This window comes from Conger conger, chromosome 13 (genome assembly GCF_963514075.1).
Source record: "Conger conger chromosome 13, fConCon1.1, whole genome shotgun sequence".
Classification (NCBI taxonomy): domain Eukaryota; kingdom Metazoa; phylum Chordata; class Actinopteri; order Anguilliformes; family Congridae; genus Conger; species Conger conger.
Window position 1 is genome coordinate 35,683,246 of NC_083772.1, and position 16,541 is coordinate 35,699,786.

At 47.7% G+C, this 16,541-nt stretch overlaps 1 protein-coding gene across 8 annotated transcripts in view; it reads right to left on the reverse strand.

Moving 5' to 3' along the window:
- Positions 1 to 16,541, reverse strand: part of LOC133108742 (unconventional myosin-XVIIIa-like) — a 106,704-nt gene that overhangs the window by 36,947 nt on the left and 53,216 nt on the right. For all 8 annotated transcript variants that reach the window (XM_061218455.1, XM_061218453.1, XM_061218452.1 and 5 more), the window contains 9 exons: positions 15,749 to 15,887; positions 14,953 to 15,112; positions 13,775 to 13,961; positions 13,311 to 13,548; positions 12,890 to 12,999; positions 10,267 to 10,332; positions 5,458 to 5,586; positions 1,774 to 1,917; positions 144 to 233 (listed from right to left, as the gene is read on the reverse strand). In XM_061218455.1, coding sequence (XP_061074439.1) covers positions 144 to 233; positions 1,774 to 1,917; positions 5,458 to 5,586; positions 10,267 to 10,332; positions 12,890 to 12,999; positions 13,311 to 13,548; positions 13,775 to 13,961; positions 14,953 to 15,112; positions 15,749 to 15,887 — 1,263 coding nt within the window. The remainder of the gene's footprint in view (positions 1 to 143; positions 234 to 1,773; positions 1,918 to 5,457; positions 5,587 to 10,266; positions 10,333 to 12,889; positions 13,000 to 13,310; positions 13,549 to 13,774; positions 13,962 to 14,952; positions 15,113 to 15,748; positions 15,888 to 16,541) is intronic.

Here is a 16,541-nt window from a genome sequence, read left to right on the forward strand (position 1 = left end):
TGTGTGTAGTGTGTCGGTGTGTGTTTGTGTGTGTAAGGTGTGTGGGTGTGTGTAGTGTAGGGGTAGAGGAGTACCCTGCTCTCCAGGTGTGTTTGTGTGTAAGGTGTGTGGTGGGTGTGTGTAGTGTAGGGGTAGAGGAGTACCCTGCTCTCCAGGCGGTCAGAGTTCAGCCTCAGCTCGCTCCGCTCCTTCTCCACCTTCTCCAGCCGAGCCTTCAGCTGCAGGATCTCCTCCTGCACACCACAGTCACAATACATGTGTCCTACATAGTGCTACTCATCTTGCATGAACTCAAAGTGCCTTACAGACACACATACACACACACACACACATCCCCCCCACGTAGCCATCCTTCTTTACTACTTTGTCCTCGTTCGGTCCCTGGCTTCTGTTGTTTTATTGTTTTTGTTTTTAATTGCTTTTAGCCCTTTTATTTTCTCTCCTTTTTTTAATTATTATCATATATTGTTTTATATTGTATTCTATTTGGTACTGTTGCACTTTTATCTGCATCTATGCTCCTTATCTTTATTTATTTTTTTCCTCAATCTGTAAAGCACTTTGGTTTCAGCTGCATGTAAATGTGCTATATAAATAAAGCTGACTTGACTTGACTTGACACACAGACAGACACACAGACACACAGACAGACACATACACACACAGACTGACACACAGACAGACACACACACACACAAACACACACTCACACACACAGACACACACACAGACACATACTCACAGACACACACACAGACCGACACACAGACAGACACATACACACACACAGACCGACACACACACATACACACACATATACACATACACACATATACACAGACAGACACACACACACAGACACACACACATACACATCGCACCATTGACATCACTGCCTTTACTTTCAAAAATCTCCCACTCACACTTTCAAAGTGTTTCCAGAATTTTTAAAAAGCTGAATATAAATTTGAGCAATCTCAATAACACAGAAGATGAAGGAAAAGCAGAGAAGGGAGACTTGGTTTGAGCCAAAACTGCCTCTCTCTCTATCGCTCTCTCCTCCTTCTCTATCTCTCTCCCCTTTCTACTGCCCTCCCCCCCACACTCCTGTCCATCCTCTCCCTTTTCCACCTCTCTCACTTTCTTATCTCTCTTTTGTTCTGCCCTGCTCCCTCTCTCTCCCACCTGCACTCTCCATCCTGCTCTCTCAAGTTCAAATTCAAATGTGCTTCATTTGCATGACAAGTAAACTTGTGTTGCAAAAGCTTTGGGATACATAAATGACAAATAACAACAAACCCCTAAAACCAAGAAAGGAGGGTGAGAAAAGGAGAAACAACTCCTCCCCACACACATATGCTAATAAGTATGCATGTACGCATGCATGCACATGCACACACACACACACACACACACACACACACACACACCAATCCAGAACTCCCAAAAAAGAGGCACAGAATTTATCAGAGCAAGATTGATCAGAGGATGGTAGTAGGGGTACAGAGATAATGGGATGGGGTGTTGGGTGGGTGCTGTGGATGCACAGGTAGGTTGGGGGTGAAACAGGAGAAGTACTGCATGGGGACAGACAGACAGACAGACAGACTCAGGTCCTTGTGGTGGGGACAGACGGACAGACTCAGGTCCTTGCCATGGGGTTGGGGACAGACAGGGGGACAGACAGGGGGACTCAGGTCCTTGCCGTTGGGAAAGATGGACAGACGGACTCAGGTCCTTGCCGTGGGGATGGGGACAGACGGACAGACTTACATCCTTGGCCTGGATCTGCTCCTCGGTGAGCTGCACCTGGATGAGGGGTCTCACAGTGGTGAAGAGTTTCCACCAGGGCCAGCCCTTCACCCCCCGGTTCTTCTGGATGTTCTTCTGAATACAGCGGATCGCTAGCTCCTGGATCTACAGAGAGAGAGAGAGAGAGAGAGGCATCAGTGTGCGAGTGTGTGTGAGTGTGTGTGTATGTGTGTGTGTGTGTGTGCGTCTGTATGTGTGTGTGTGTGTGTGTGAGTGTGTGTGTATGTGTGTGTGTGTGTGCGTCTGTGTGTGTGTGTGTGTGTGTGTGAGTGAGTGAGTGTAATATGCTCTGCAGATGTAAACCTGCTTGCTGTAGGGAGCTGACAGCCTCAGTAAAGACAGGAAAAGTTAAGACTGAGAACACGCCCAACACCAGCCCTCTCTCCATTGGTCCTTCAGACAGGAGGAGCACATGGGGGGTGATTCAGCGATGGGCAGGCAGCGGTATTGGTGTGGGGGGGTAGGCGGGGGGGGTTAGTGGAGCCAGACAATGGAAGGACTGTGGTCTGGGGCTTTGAGGGGGGGGGAGCACCCTGAGGCCCACTGGAGGTGGAGGAGTGCACATGAATGACCCTCTTTCAGTGATGGGATGGGGGGGCAGGAACTGTAACTTGTCTACCTCTAGATTTCATACCTCCATCTGAACACCTCCACACCACAACACCTCCACACTCCACACCACAACACATCCAAACTCCACAGTACAACACCTCCACACTCCACACCACAACACCTCCATACTCCACACTACAACACCTCCACACTCCTCACAACAACACCTCTATACCAAAGCTCCACACCACAACACCTCCATACTCTAAACCACAACTCCTCCATACTCCTCACCACAACTTAGCAAGTATCCAGATATATATACGGTAGCTATAAGGCCATGGTCACGGGCTGAGATACTGTGAGAAGAACCTGCAACTGAGACACTGTGAGGAGAACCTGCAGCCACGCTGAGACACTGTGAGGAGAACCTGCAGCCACGCTGAGACACTGTGGGATTTCCATGCCACCAGGTCACAGGCACCTTGCGGAGAGGGCAGATTACACACAAACCCAATTAGAGCAGTGCCACTGGAGCAGGGAGAGGGCAGATTAGGGCAGGCCACTGGAGCGGGGAGAGGGCAGATTAGAGCAGGCCACTGGAGCGGGGAGAGGGCAGATTAGAGCAGTGTCACTGGAGCGGGGAGAGGGTAGATTAGAGCAGGACACTGGAGCGGGGAGAGGGTAGATTAGAGCAGGACACTGGAGCGGGGAGAGGGCAGATTAGAGCAGGCCACTGGAGCGGGGAGAGGGCAGATTAGAGCAGGCCACTGGAGCGGGGAGAGGGCAGATTAGAGCAGTGTCACTGGAGCGGGGAGAGGGTAGATTAGAGCAGGACACTGGAGCGGGGAGAGGGCAGATTAGAGCAGGATACTGGAGCGGGGAGAGGGCAGATTAGGGCAGTGCCACTGGAGCGGGGAGAGGGCAGATTAGAGCAGGCCACTGGAGCGGGGAGAGGGCAGATTAGGGCAGTGCCACTGGAGTGGGGGCTCCTGGAAAGCCCCCTGACTCATCACGGCGCAGCCAAAGCTTCAACACCCTGTGAAGACGAGGCAAATCCAGTAATCCAGCAAAAAAGCAGTCATTTGCAGGGTTCTAATTCCACAACAAACTCCGGAAATAACGCAGGAATAAATACCGCAGCGGGACAAAGGGAAAATGGAAAACAGGATTCACGGATTGAAGCCACACTCGCGCTATGGAGCGTTTGGAAGCCTGCGCACCTGAAGCTAATGTGCAATTCACACCAATGGGACACTTACCACAGGATTTACACTGCTCTCCACACCAGTGGGACACTTACCACAGGATTTAAACTGCTATCCACACCAATGGGACACTTATCATGGGATTTACACTGTTCCTAAATACATTTTCCAACAGGAAAATTCTTGTAGTATCATATCTGAAAAATCGTATCTGACAGCAGCACAGTGGTTTGAGGCTCATTTGATACCTTGGACCCTAGATGACTTGAAACCATTTAGCGAACAAATTTAAAATCTTTTTCAGATCACGTCCACTACACAGCCTCAAGAGTACCTGCAGTAACACCTGACACTGGCACACTCAGCCATGCTAACAGCGAAGGGAGGACATCAAAGGATAGCAAACCAATAACAGGGCAGCAGCCCAAGCACATCACTGACTCAAAGGACGGACTCCCAGGTCAAGGGGAGCGCGGAAATAAAAGGCCGCAGGACGTGGACACTTTGGGAAGCAATTTCACACAGCTGCTTTCAGGTTGACAGGGGGCAGTAGAGGAACTGGGCGGAGTGGAGGGGGGAGGGTGGACAGTGAAGTGACTGAGAGGAAGCCTCTGACAGCTGGGGTTGGGGGGGGGGTTATGTGAACATCATTGTTTTGGTCTGGAATGTTCCGGGAAGGGGAGTGGATCAAACCTGGTATCCACAAAATACCAAAGTGTTTTGGATTTAAATACTTTTCTATGCTTTGCTGAGTTTGTCTGGTGTATTGAAACCGATGAAATACTCTCAAAAAGTGCAGGCCCCGCCTTCTGGTGCTCTTGGTTTGCTTAATTGCGCCAGGCATTATCAATCATTATCAAAAGCACAGAAAACCCAAAACAATTACATATTTGACCCAAGTCTTCAGAGGACTGAGGAACGGGGGCTTGGGACAGTTGGTGTGGTTGCCGCACTTTCTGACAGGGCAGTCAGTATGACATGAAGCGCTCTAGAAGATCAGGGGATCAACAAGGGGGCAATGTTTGGTGGAGGGGGTACACTGCTTTCATCTGCATCAGTCTCAGTGAGTGGAGGTTGGAGGGAGAGTGTCAGAGAGAAAGATTGAACTGTAGTTCATATTACAACAGAGACACAGACAGCAAGAAGAGGGAGGTGGCAATACATACATTTAGGAAGGTTCATTTGTAAGACTAAGACCGTAATCAAAAATGGACTAATATACACTCAGTGAGCACTTTATTAGGTATTTCTCAGACTTTTCTCATTTTTAGACATCTACTGCTGTAGCCAATCCACTTAGAGTTATGATGTGTCGTGTGTTCAGAGTGTGCTCTTCTGCATACCACTTCTACAATGTGTGGTTATTTGTGTTACTGTCACCTTCCTGTCAGCTTTGACCAGTCTGGCCATTCTCCACTGACGTCTCTCATTAACAAGGCATTTCTGTCTGAAGAACTGCTGCTCACTGGATTTTTTTTCTTTTGTTTTTTGCACCGTTCATTGCAAACTCTTGAGACTAGTGTGTGTGAAAAGCCCAGGAGATCAGCAGTTTCTGAGATACTCAAACTATTCTGACGGCAACCAGCGATCATTCCATGGTCACACACTTAGATCAAATTCTTTCCCCATCCTGATGGTTAATGTGAACATAAACTGAAGCTCCTGACCTGTATCTACATGATTGTATGCATTGCACTGCTGCCATACAATTGGCTGATTAGATATTCACATGAATAAGCAGGTGTAATAAGTTAAAAAATGTCCTAATAAAGTGCTCTGTGAGTCCGGCAAGATGGTCGACAAGTTTAGCTAGGTAAACGCTGCACTTATACAGCAGTGTAGTCGTGTAGTTGAATTGACCCTCAATTTGAGGCGGCCATCTTACCTTCCTCTTCTTGAAGGCCTGCCGGGCCAGGTACCCCCTGCACGTGGCCTGGAACAGGGTGATGTTGCAGCGCGTCTGCCCATCTCTCTGCTCCTCCAACCGGGCCAGGATCCCGGCTCTGAAGAACACCTGGAGAGAGAGAGAGAATGTTTCAGTGCTCAACCCCACAACCCTTCAGTGCTCAACCCCACAACCCTTCCTCCAACCCTTCAGTACTCAACCCCACGACCCTTCCTCCAACGTTTCAGGACTCAACCCCACGACCCTTCCTCCAACTTGCTTGTGGATTTGCGGATTGAGAACTCTGTCGACCTTGCGTGTTCCACCGTATCTTGTTTCCATTATCGACTTTCTGATTGCCCCAGTGAATTTTCTCTCGCCCCGACTCTGACTTTCTCTCGCTCCTCTACATTTGTCGAATAGTGCCTCCGGTTATTTAGAGTGTTTCCATGTTTCCAGCTTGATTACACATCCTTCCTCTTTTGTTATGTTGCTGTATTATTTTTCCTTCATGATTTCTGAAGGTGACTCTGGGAGGAGTTGTAAACCTTCCTTGGGGGTGCTCTACTCAGACCGATATTAAGTCCCGAAGCTCTGCGTTCAGAGCCGTTTTGGTCATTGGTCAACTCATTGGTCTGCAGATTCCATTCCCTAGACCTAGACCTAACCACGGGGTTGAGTTCAGAGGTCACAGAGGAGCCAGGAGTGGTCAGGGAGTGCCTGTACGAGGCTGGATAATTGTTGCTTCCCTCTACGTCTGAATTACAGACACACCTCCAGAGTGGGTCTGTACCTCTGACCATCTGTCTCTCTCTCCATCTGAAGTACAGACACAGAGCGACACAGCTCTGGACTGGGTCCATCTGTAAGTCACAGAGATCTGTCCAGACCAACAGCAAGCTGCTCTTTTGAGGACTGAGGCAATGAGCCTAAACACATTTTTCTCATTCTAAAACTTTTGAAAAGTTTGAGTTGTAAGTATTTATGATTATGAGTCTTAATTTTCATAAATATGTACAATTTTTGCTCAGCTAAAAAGTATGCCTGTAACGTAATAATGTAATAGTGTGCCTCTCATTACATCATTAACCAAATAAAGGCATTCACAACTCTGTGGTTGGCTTGTGAGGACTCTACAGTGCTGAATTCTGGGTATGAGATCCTTTTGTATTCTGTATGTGTTTTGCATTCTGAATGCGCATGAGATACTTTCCAGGAACAGTCCTTCTGAAACCGCAGTCTTTGTGGTGAAAACACTGAGTGCAGTAATCTGGGGGGTAGTGTGGGGGCAGTGTGTGGGAGGGGGCATTGTTTCTGCACACAAACGTGCATTTTACCAAACAGGCCTCGGGGGGGAGGCAACATGCAGGACCGTGGGTGCAGGACAGGGCAGTCACATGGGCTGCTTTGTGTGTGAGGCACAGCGCTGAAGGTGAAGAGGCCATTTTCCCATTATCATAATCTCCACAGCATTCCACATACTGACCAGTCATGACATCACCAAGACAGAGGCGGAGCCACACACAGATGTGTGCATGTGTGTGCGTGTGTGTGTGTGTGTGTGTGTGTGCATGTGTGTGTGTGCCCATGTGTGTGTGTGTGCGAGTGTGTGCATGTGTGTGTGTGCGTGTGTGTGCTATGGCCATTTCAATGCGGCTCACTTCACACACACATTTTCCACATGCCTCATAAAGTCAAAATGTCAAGACTCCCTCAAATCTTCAGTGAGTCTAAGTCATTTGGGGAGTGAGTCAGTGAGTCAGTGGTTCTGTAAAAACCCGCTGGCCAGTCCTAGAGGAAAGACATTAAAGGAGAGGAACATTAAGGAGTGTACCCGGGATGAGCTATCTATCTGCCTTTCTATCCTCCTCCGCTTTAATCCCCCCCTCCACACTTCTGTCTCTCTGACACCAGCTGATTGGTTTTTGTGAAGAATCATCAGCATTTGCCAAGTCAAAGTGCAACAAACAAAGGCAGTTTTCTCTTGCCAAAATCGATCATGGAGCAAGGAGACGAACATCAAGAGGGAAGGAGAATTCCAAATTAATTACGCAGAGACAGGGGTAGAACAACCAGGCCTTTGAGTCTGGGCAAAAGTAGTGTCAGCGGAAAGTGTTTTTCAAAAGTCTGCTTTACTCTGAGAAAATGGTAGACTGAGAAATGGCAGGCAGGGAGATGGCGATGGCAGGGAGAGAGAAAGGCAAACAGAGGCGTTTGATAACAAAGAGCGACATAGGATATTTAATCACCACAGTTAGTCAGGACCTTCGTTTAATGTATCATCTGAAAGACGGCATCTTCTCCAGAACAGTTTTCCCCACCACTGCGCTGGGGCATTGGGGGGTAATTTAACCAGAAGACTGCCCCCTACTGGCCCAGCAAAACCTCTTCCAGCAGCAACTTGGATTTCCCAGGGGGGTTTCCTATCCAAGTCCAAACCAAGCCCACACCCGCGTAGCTCCAGCCATTTGGCAGGAGCAGGGTGCATGTTGGTATGGCTGCTCTTGGGTTCTGGCCTCTCAAATACAGTACAGATACCAACCCTTTGGGAATAGGAGTTACTCGGAAAACTTCTTTATAATTGCAACTTCAAAAGTGAAGTTAAATTGCGCCAACTTCATTTTGAGTCACTTATTGGAATGGTAACTTGCAAGCCTTTTATTTTTTTAACAGCCTCTCATTTTGTTGCGATAAATCATTTTATAAGTGCCAATAACAGCCACTAATGAGACAAGCTGAAAGCCGTATTTCATTAGAACATGATTTTTTTTCTGAAATGGGAGCAGCAATCTGCGGACGCACCCAGCCAAACTGCTTCCAGCATAGCTCTAATGAATAAATGCATCTGTCAATGTGTCATGAAATGCATTAAAATGTGTTTCGCACAGCACATGAGAAATTTCCATTGTTATCTTTTCATTTCACTGCTCCATTTGCTAAAAACTCACTGACTGGAAGCTGGAAATTGTGTAATCGCTTATGATACTGGGTTCATGCCCCGTTTAGCTAGACTGGCCAGTCCATAACTGTTGAATTTTGTCCCTCTGAGGTGCTACTAAGTTTGATGTGTTTGTTTCTGTGAGTGTGTGTGTGCATGTGTGTGTTTGTGTGTGTGTGTGTGTGTGTGTGTGTGTGTGCATGTGTGTGTGTGTTTGAGTGCATGTGTATGTGTGTATGCGTGTGTGTGCGTGTGTGTGTGTGTGTGTGTGTGAGTGTGTATGTGCGTGTGTGTATCCGTGTGTGTATGACAGTTGGAAGACGGGATTCCTCTGGAAATTGAGACCCCGTTAGCAGCTTCCTGCTGTCTAGTGTTAGAGTGTTGAGTTTATTGCACTCCTTATTCCGCACGCTTGCTCTCAGTGGCTGTCGTCAGCAGAGGTTATTTCCACCTTGTGTAAAAGCTGCCTTTAGGAAGGAAAGAGCTTTAGGTGTTAAAGTTAAAGTGGACCCAGGAGTACTGAGGCCCTCTGGTAATTAAGGCTGGCTCAGACTCCCTACAGCTTTGATCTGGCATAAGGGATAAGTCAATATTCCCTCTATCCATATGTGGAAATTATTCTTGGCGCTGCTTCTGTGTCTGTTTCCCGTAATGTGCGGTTTCCAAGTTTTACAGCCGCCTTACACTTACTTTAGTATAGCGAGGTGTTTCTTTTTGTCCCTTACAAAACTCACTGTTTTCATTTTCGTAAGAGTTTTGCATGTTATTGTACGCATAGCACAGAGTCTCAATTCGCAGTTGTCGGAGGTAACATCTGTAACGGCGAGTTTGCGTACCTGGGGATCTGTTGTAGATTCTCGCAACGGATCGTGTAGTTAGGCTATGTCCTCATAGCCAAGGGGCTTATGCTTTTCGTTTCCTTCTTAGTGCAGGTCTGTTTTATGTATTACACTAAGGTTAACTACACGTGCTTTGGAGTTGACAACAGAGAGTGGCGTGAACCTCCGACAGCCCAGGGCTCTACGTGAGAGACCCTTGGTGCTGCTCGTGTAGTATTCCTGTTGCGTCAGTTGAATTAGATGGTTAATATTTTTCCGGTTATTCTAGTGTTAGGGCCAGTATTCCAGCTTCGTCAGTAGAACCAGAGACGGGATGTCTTGTATGTCTTTCATTATCACTTTGCCGTTCCTGGTCCTAGGTGGGCTATCACACAGTTGTAGGCGTTTCCCTCGCGATATGGGTGTCCCTACTTTATACTCGCTTCGTCTATTATTTTCTTGCTCCATTCAGATTGAACTTCTCGACCGTTTTGAATGGTTGTTTTATTGGTTGGCTAATTTCCGGGGAGTTGTTTATTCCCTCTTGTTTCCCCCGTAATCCTCTGGGGTGTATCCCTTGTCTCTAGGGATGTCCCCAGAAAATATTAGTGGTTACCTCACGTCTTGTGGGTAACTTTTAGAACCCAACTTGGTTGCATTTGGTCCTCCGACCCCGCTCCCTTACAACTATGTATTGATTTTGTGTTGTCCAGGGGACAACTTCATTAAGTTTGCACGTAATACATTTGCCACAGGGTGCGTTTGACCGTGATCTCCTGCCTAAGTGTCTGCCTGTGTGTGTGTGCGTGCATGTGTGTGTGTGTAGGTATATGTGTGTGTGTGTGCATGTGTGTGTGTGTGTATATGTGTGTGTGTGTGTGTGTATATGTGTGTGTGTGTGTATATATGTGTGTGTGTGTGTGCGCGTGTGTGTGTGTATATATGTGTGTGTGTGTGTGTGCGTGTGTGTGTGTATATGTGTGTGTGTGTGTGTGTGTGTATATATGTGTGTGTGTGTGTGTGTGTATGTGAGTGAAGTTGGGTGGTACTCACTCGGCTTAGACCCATGAGATAGTTGCTTTTCTCCAGGTCCAGACTCTCCAGGAGCTCCTCTACAGCCTGAAACATAGAGGGACAGGATGTCATACCCCGCTGAACTCCCTGTGCATGCAGTCCAGGCCAAACACCCCCACACAACAGCCCAACCATCCAAAAAGGCTGATGATTTCAAGTAAAACTACATTATGTCCAAAAGCCTTTGCCATGCCTGTGACCCTGAGTGTGCGGTTCAAGAAAGAGAGCAAGAGCCCATAGCTCAATCTATAGCCTGTAGCTCTATCTACAGCCCCATAGCTCAATATGCAGTCAATAATGCAGACTACAGCCCGGAGGCTCAAACTGCAGCCCCATAGCTCAATCTACAGCCTGTCACTCAATGTACCGCCACACAGCTCAAACTACAGCTCATAGCTCAAATTACAGCCATTTAGCTCAAACTACACCCCATAGCTGAAACTACAACCCATAACTCGAACTACAGCCCCATAACTGAAACTAAAGCCACATAGCTGAAACTATAACACACACCATAGCGCAAACTACAGCTCATCGCTCAAACTACAGCCATTTAGCTCAAACTATACCCCATAGCTGAAACTACAGCATAGCTCAAAGGTACAGGCCCAAACCTCAAACTACAGCCCATAGCTCAAACTACTGTGCATGGCTCAAACTACAGCCATGAGGCTCAAACTACAGCCTGTATCTCAAACTACTGAGGCTCCAACTACATCCCCATAGCTCAAACTACAACCTGTACCTCAAACAACAGCCCACAGTACAAACAACAGCCTATATCTGAAACTACAGTCGCACAGCATAACAACTCTAACACCAGAGTCCAAACTACAACCCATAACTCAAACTGCAGCCCCTTTGCTCAAACTACACCCCATAGCTGAAACTATAGCCCACAGCTCAAAGTACAGCCCCAAAGCTCAAACTACAACCTGCGGCTCAAACTACAGCCCAATAGCTCAAACTGCAGTCTGTTGTTGAAACTACAGCCCCAAGGCTCAAATTACAGCCCCATCGCTCAAACTACAGAATTCCGGCCCAATCCTCTATCCTGGGAATTTCTTAAAAGGCTAAATTTGTTTGTTGTTTAAAGAAAAAAAGCTGTTCATTGAATGTCTCAAGAACAGGATAAGAGAGACAGAGGGAGGCAGGAGAAAGAGCACACAGGCTCACGAAGACACATTCCTTTCCAGGATGTCCCAGGTCTACTGTTCAGCCTGTCCTTTTTTTCTGACCCCACACATTCTCTCCGAAATCTCTCTCTAAGCTCTCCCCCTGAGTAGCCCTTTCTTGCATCAAACAGCACACAACACACCCTCTGGCTACTCTTTACACCAGAGACTGATACTGGCTGAACAGCAGCTTGGTGGTATCTTTCTCCAGGTACAGATACACAACCATTAACCCAGATGCAGTGCATACATAATTCCATATTGATGTATTAAAGCGCTTTGGCTTTTACGGTTCACAGCACGTCAGCCCTTCTGACAGACTTACTGATGAGTGTCACAACATCCTTCAAACGCAGGTGCAGGTGCCCTTAGCTGAAGAATTGTATTTACCACCACAATGCATTTTACAGGGCTAGCATTGTACAAACCAAAATTCCTTCATATGGCAACTTGGATTTGAAAGTTTGGCTTTTTACTGGCTCCTGGGCCTTACATTGCTTGAATGTGCTGCTAAACCTGACTAATTGTCCAGCAGGAAACCTCAGACAGCTGATTGCATGGAGTTAATTACTGCGGTAAGTTCAGCTCTATCGCGGTTTCACAACACCGGTGCAATTACAGGCTTCCATGTGTGTGCGGTCCCCACTGATCCGGCCGCTAATGTTTGTAATAACGCAAGGTTCAGTACATAAAGCCGTCACAGTGGCCTGATTAATTATGCTTTATTACCCTGTCACTGTGGAGCCAGTGGGGTAAAACACACAGAGATGCATGGTGCAGTTCATAAATCAGGGGGCAGCTTTCCGCTGTCAGCCTTGTCATAATCAATTACATGCAACGCAGGAGCGGGTGAGCAGGGGAAAGATCCTGCTCCCACCCTTCTACGAAGCAGTGTCTAAACATTCCCTGATGCTCTCGGATGCTCTTGCTTTCTACCTCTGTGGAACTCTTGAGGTCCTCAAGGACACTACGGGACATTCCGAGACATCCAGGTACTCTGACACCCTCAAGGACACACAAGACACTAGCAGACAATCCAAGATACTCGCAGACTTGCAAGGGCTTTTCACAAAACTGCGGATACCCATGAAGCACTGCACCGAGGGTGTGATTCTCAGAGACACTCAAAGGCCTTACATGCTGTTTGACAGCTGAGACACAAAGCCTTCTCCCCATGACCTCCCCAGCAGTGGAGCCACCTGTCCACTTCAATCAGAGCCTCTCCCAGCCTTCCACCATTACCTGAAGACCTGTCTTATCAGGAAAGACCTCTCCTGCCTTCTCCACTGTGAGATGCTTAAAGACACCTTGAGACACTTTGAGACCCAAGGAGAAGCCCTGAGACACTTTGAGACCCTAGGAGAAGCCTTGAGACACATTGAGGCTGTAGGAGAAACTCTGAGACACATTGAAAGGCAGGCACTCACCCTTTTCTCGTCCTTCACAACGTAGTTATGGCCATGCTTCTTGGTCAGATGTGGGGCCAGAACGTCAAAACGCCGGCGGAATTCAGAGAAGACCAAGTTATCAGGGTATCCTTGGGGAAGCAGGATGGTAGATAGGTTTAGACGGACTCTACTTTATACAACTGCAGTGGTTTTCGTGTGATATGCATACCTTTGTGTGTATATCTGAATAAATGTGAATAAGTGCAATTTCCAAACTTTTATCAGTTGATAACATGTATTATACTGTGGCGTCGAGACTTGCAATACCATGGAGCCTTCTGGCAAAAACTGATGACAGAAGGTCACCAAGCCTTATTTATGCCAAGCACAAGAAATTTGCCATTAGCTTCAGCTCCATCACAGTGACTACCATCCTCCCTGAGCCTAGCAGGGCCCTAACCTTGTCTGTAGATGCGGAGAGCATCCAGGAGCTTGGAGCCACGTAGCTGGGCGCGGAGCAGGGCCACATCCAGCTGCATCAGGCCCGGGTCGCAGTCACCACCGGGGGCCTCTCCCTCCCCAGGACGGGCTGAGGGGCCCCCCTGCATCCGAACCTCCCCTCCCACACCCTCCGCTTTGGGCAGGAGGCAGTGCACAAACTGGGCCCGGGACCTCCGCACCGTGTCTATCAGAGCATCCTATAGGAGAAGAGAAAGGTGTGCTTACACACTTACACACTATCAGACACACACATACTCACATACTATCAGACACACACACACCCACTCAAACAAACAAACACACACACATTCACTCTCACACTCACTGACACACACACTATCAGGCACACACACACACTCAAACAAACACACACATTCACTCTCACTCTCACTCCCACTGTCACACACAGCCTCCTGTTCTCACCACTTGCAGTTTGATCTGGATGCAGAGGGACTTCTTCTTCACGGCTGCCATTCCGGTAGTGAAGGTCTTCCTCATGCTGGTGGCCCGGCGCAGGGTGAGCTGGGACCCCCCCTCCAGCCCCGCGATGGAGCCTGACAGGACCGTGGCCCCCCCTGTGCGCCCAGTGAACAGGCTGCTGATGTTCTTCCTGGGGGGGCAGAGAGGAACACTCAGGGCCTGTTTACTCGACAATGGTGCCTGCCGAAAACGCCACACTTTTGTTGTGTTTCGGCCTTATATTTACATGACACCGGCGTTTTCGAGGACTGAAAACGATAACTTTCAAAAACGGGCTCCGTTCAAATAATTCCACTCTGAAAATTACCGTTTCCATGTAAATGGATAAAACGCAATTCTTGTGATCACAGTGGGAGGAATTAGGAGAGGAGGTGGGTGAAGACATGAAACTGTGATGACACGGACCCCAAAACGCATGCGCCAATCAGTCTAAACACAACAACAACAATGGCGCCCTTCAGAGCTGTGTTTGTGCTGCAGACGATTCAAACTTTATTAACGCTCCTCAGGCAAAATGTAGATTTGCTGCGCCATTACTTTGATCAGCGGAGACGCATTAATTACATGCGCCAAGTACTCTTTCCACCTATATGTCTATCACTTTTCGCCCGTGCTTTGCCATGTTTTTTGTTTTAGTTTGCAGATGCTGTAGAAGTCAGCATGCGCATGCGCGTGGTGTTATTCTGTGGCAAGTTGCAAAGCTACACCACCACCCACTGGCCTGGCATGCATACTACAGCGTTTTCAAATATTTTTGCGCAACCATGTAAAGGGTGATCGTTATCATAACGTTTTCATATGAACGCCGATTTTTTTGGAAACGGGAAAGGGAAAAACTTTTCGGTTTTTGAGAAACCTGTAAACAGGGCCTCAGAGAGTACAGGACAGGGGTGCTGCCTGTTCCCACCTTAAATTCAGCAACAAACACACTTTTCACCTGTTCAATTGAGAGGGCCATTTATTTTCCGGATAGATACATCTTTTACACCTAAGGCCCACCACAGCTGCAAGCTGATTGGCTGGGTGGACAGCAGTGTGCGAGCTGATTAGCTCAATGTACAGCAGTGAGAAAGCTGATTGGCAGAATGTACAGCGGTGTGTGAGCTGATTGGCTCCCTTACTTCTGGGAGTCCTGCAGCAGGGAGGCAGCATTGAGCGAGGCGGGGTTGTGCTTGGCGTTGCTCAGCCAGCCCTGCGTGTCATACTCCACCCAGTCCGTCCCGTGGCAGTGCCCCAACAGGAAGTGATGCGGCTTCTCGCTCTTCATCAGCAGGGCAGGGCCTAGGTCAGGGGTGGCAGGACAGGAAGAGACACGATCCTCATTAGCACCCATATTATAATGTCCAGGATGATAATTATTTATTTCTTATTTTTGGTGTTTCGCTAATTATATTAGGGAGCAGATTTTTCAGGAAGTCAATGACCCATAAATATGATGTGCAGCTTCACTGACGTTTTCTTTCAACAACAACGACATGTGAGCATAGCCACAAGGGCCGAGTGTTTCACCACATTCCTACAGCACAGCTGGACAATAGTACGGTGGATACTTTTCACAAACTGCCCATCGCACATAAAAACTTACGCACTACGCAGTATGCAGAACGCTTATAGACAGCACATCATTTCCGGATACAGTACTTAGGAGGCTGACTCAGACACACGCAGTACATTACATCAGTTATGTGGGGTTAAGGGCCTTGCTCAAGGGTCCAACAGTTGTATGGATCTTGTCGTGGCCAAGAACCTTCAGGGTCCCAGTCATGTACCTTGGCCTCTAGGCTACAGGCTACTTCCACAGCAGGTTGACTTTCAGAAGATGCAGATTGTATGGCTTCAGCCTCTGAACATACAGTATGAATGAAATGGTGTGCCGAATCTGTAGCAGTCTTTAGTTCTTTAGTTTAGGGGTCTCACCACTGTCGTTCTCCCTCGGCCCGTAGTAGCTGAAGAGGCGTTCCAGAAGAGTCTCCTCTGTTCCCCCCGGCGCCAGCCCCTCCTCCTCCATCAGCCACAGCAACCCCCGCGCCTCGTCAGTGCGGGACAGGGTCCGCACCTAAAACACACACACACACACACACACACACACATATATACACACACACACACATATACACACACACAAACACATATACACACGCACACATACACACATATACACATTTGGTTACCCGGCTCTCCACTAAATACGATTTTTTCCAAGGTGACACTGGTTCCCAGTGCAAGCAACTGTTGTTCTGCATTGTTGTTGTTAAATGAATAAAGATCGCTAACTGTCTTCTATTTGCCACTCGTAAATTCCACATGTCTACTGATGATCGCATACAACATAAAATACACCTGCTATTCGTCACAGGGAACCAAACAGCACAGAAGTACTGTTTGATTAACTGCTGTTCTATAGATTAGCTTCAAGCTAACAAGAATGGAAAACCATATGGACGTGCTAATGGAAACTAGCCGGCTTTTACACTGCCTAATTTAATGCCACATCACCTAAATAAAGTGGTGAAAGCACATCACACAGATTAGTGTGGCTAATTTATAGGCACGATCGTTTAGCAGCAGATAAGAGCTGTACTGAACTGGTCTGTGCTGAGCTTGATAGCCATTGATTCAGTGAAGCAATTTCAACATACGAGAAAATAAATAGCACACAGTAAATACTACAGCTAGAGTGGCCCTCCATTTTGTGATCGGCAGCAGTCTG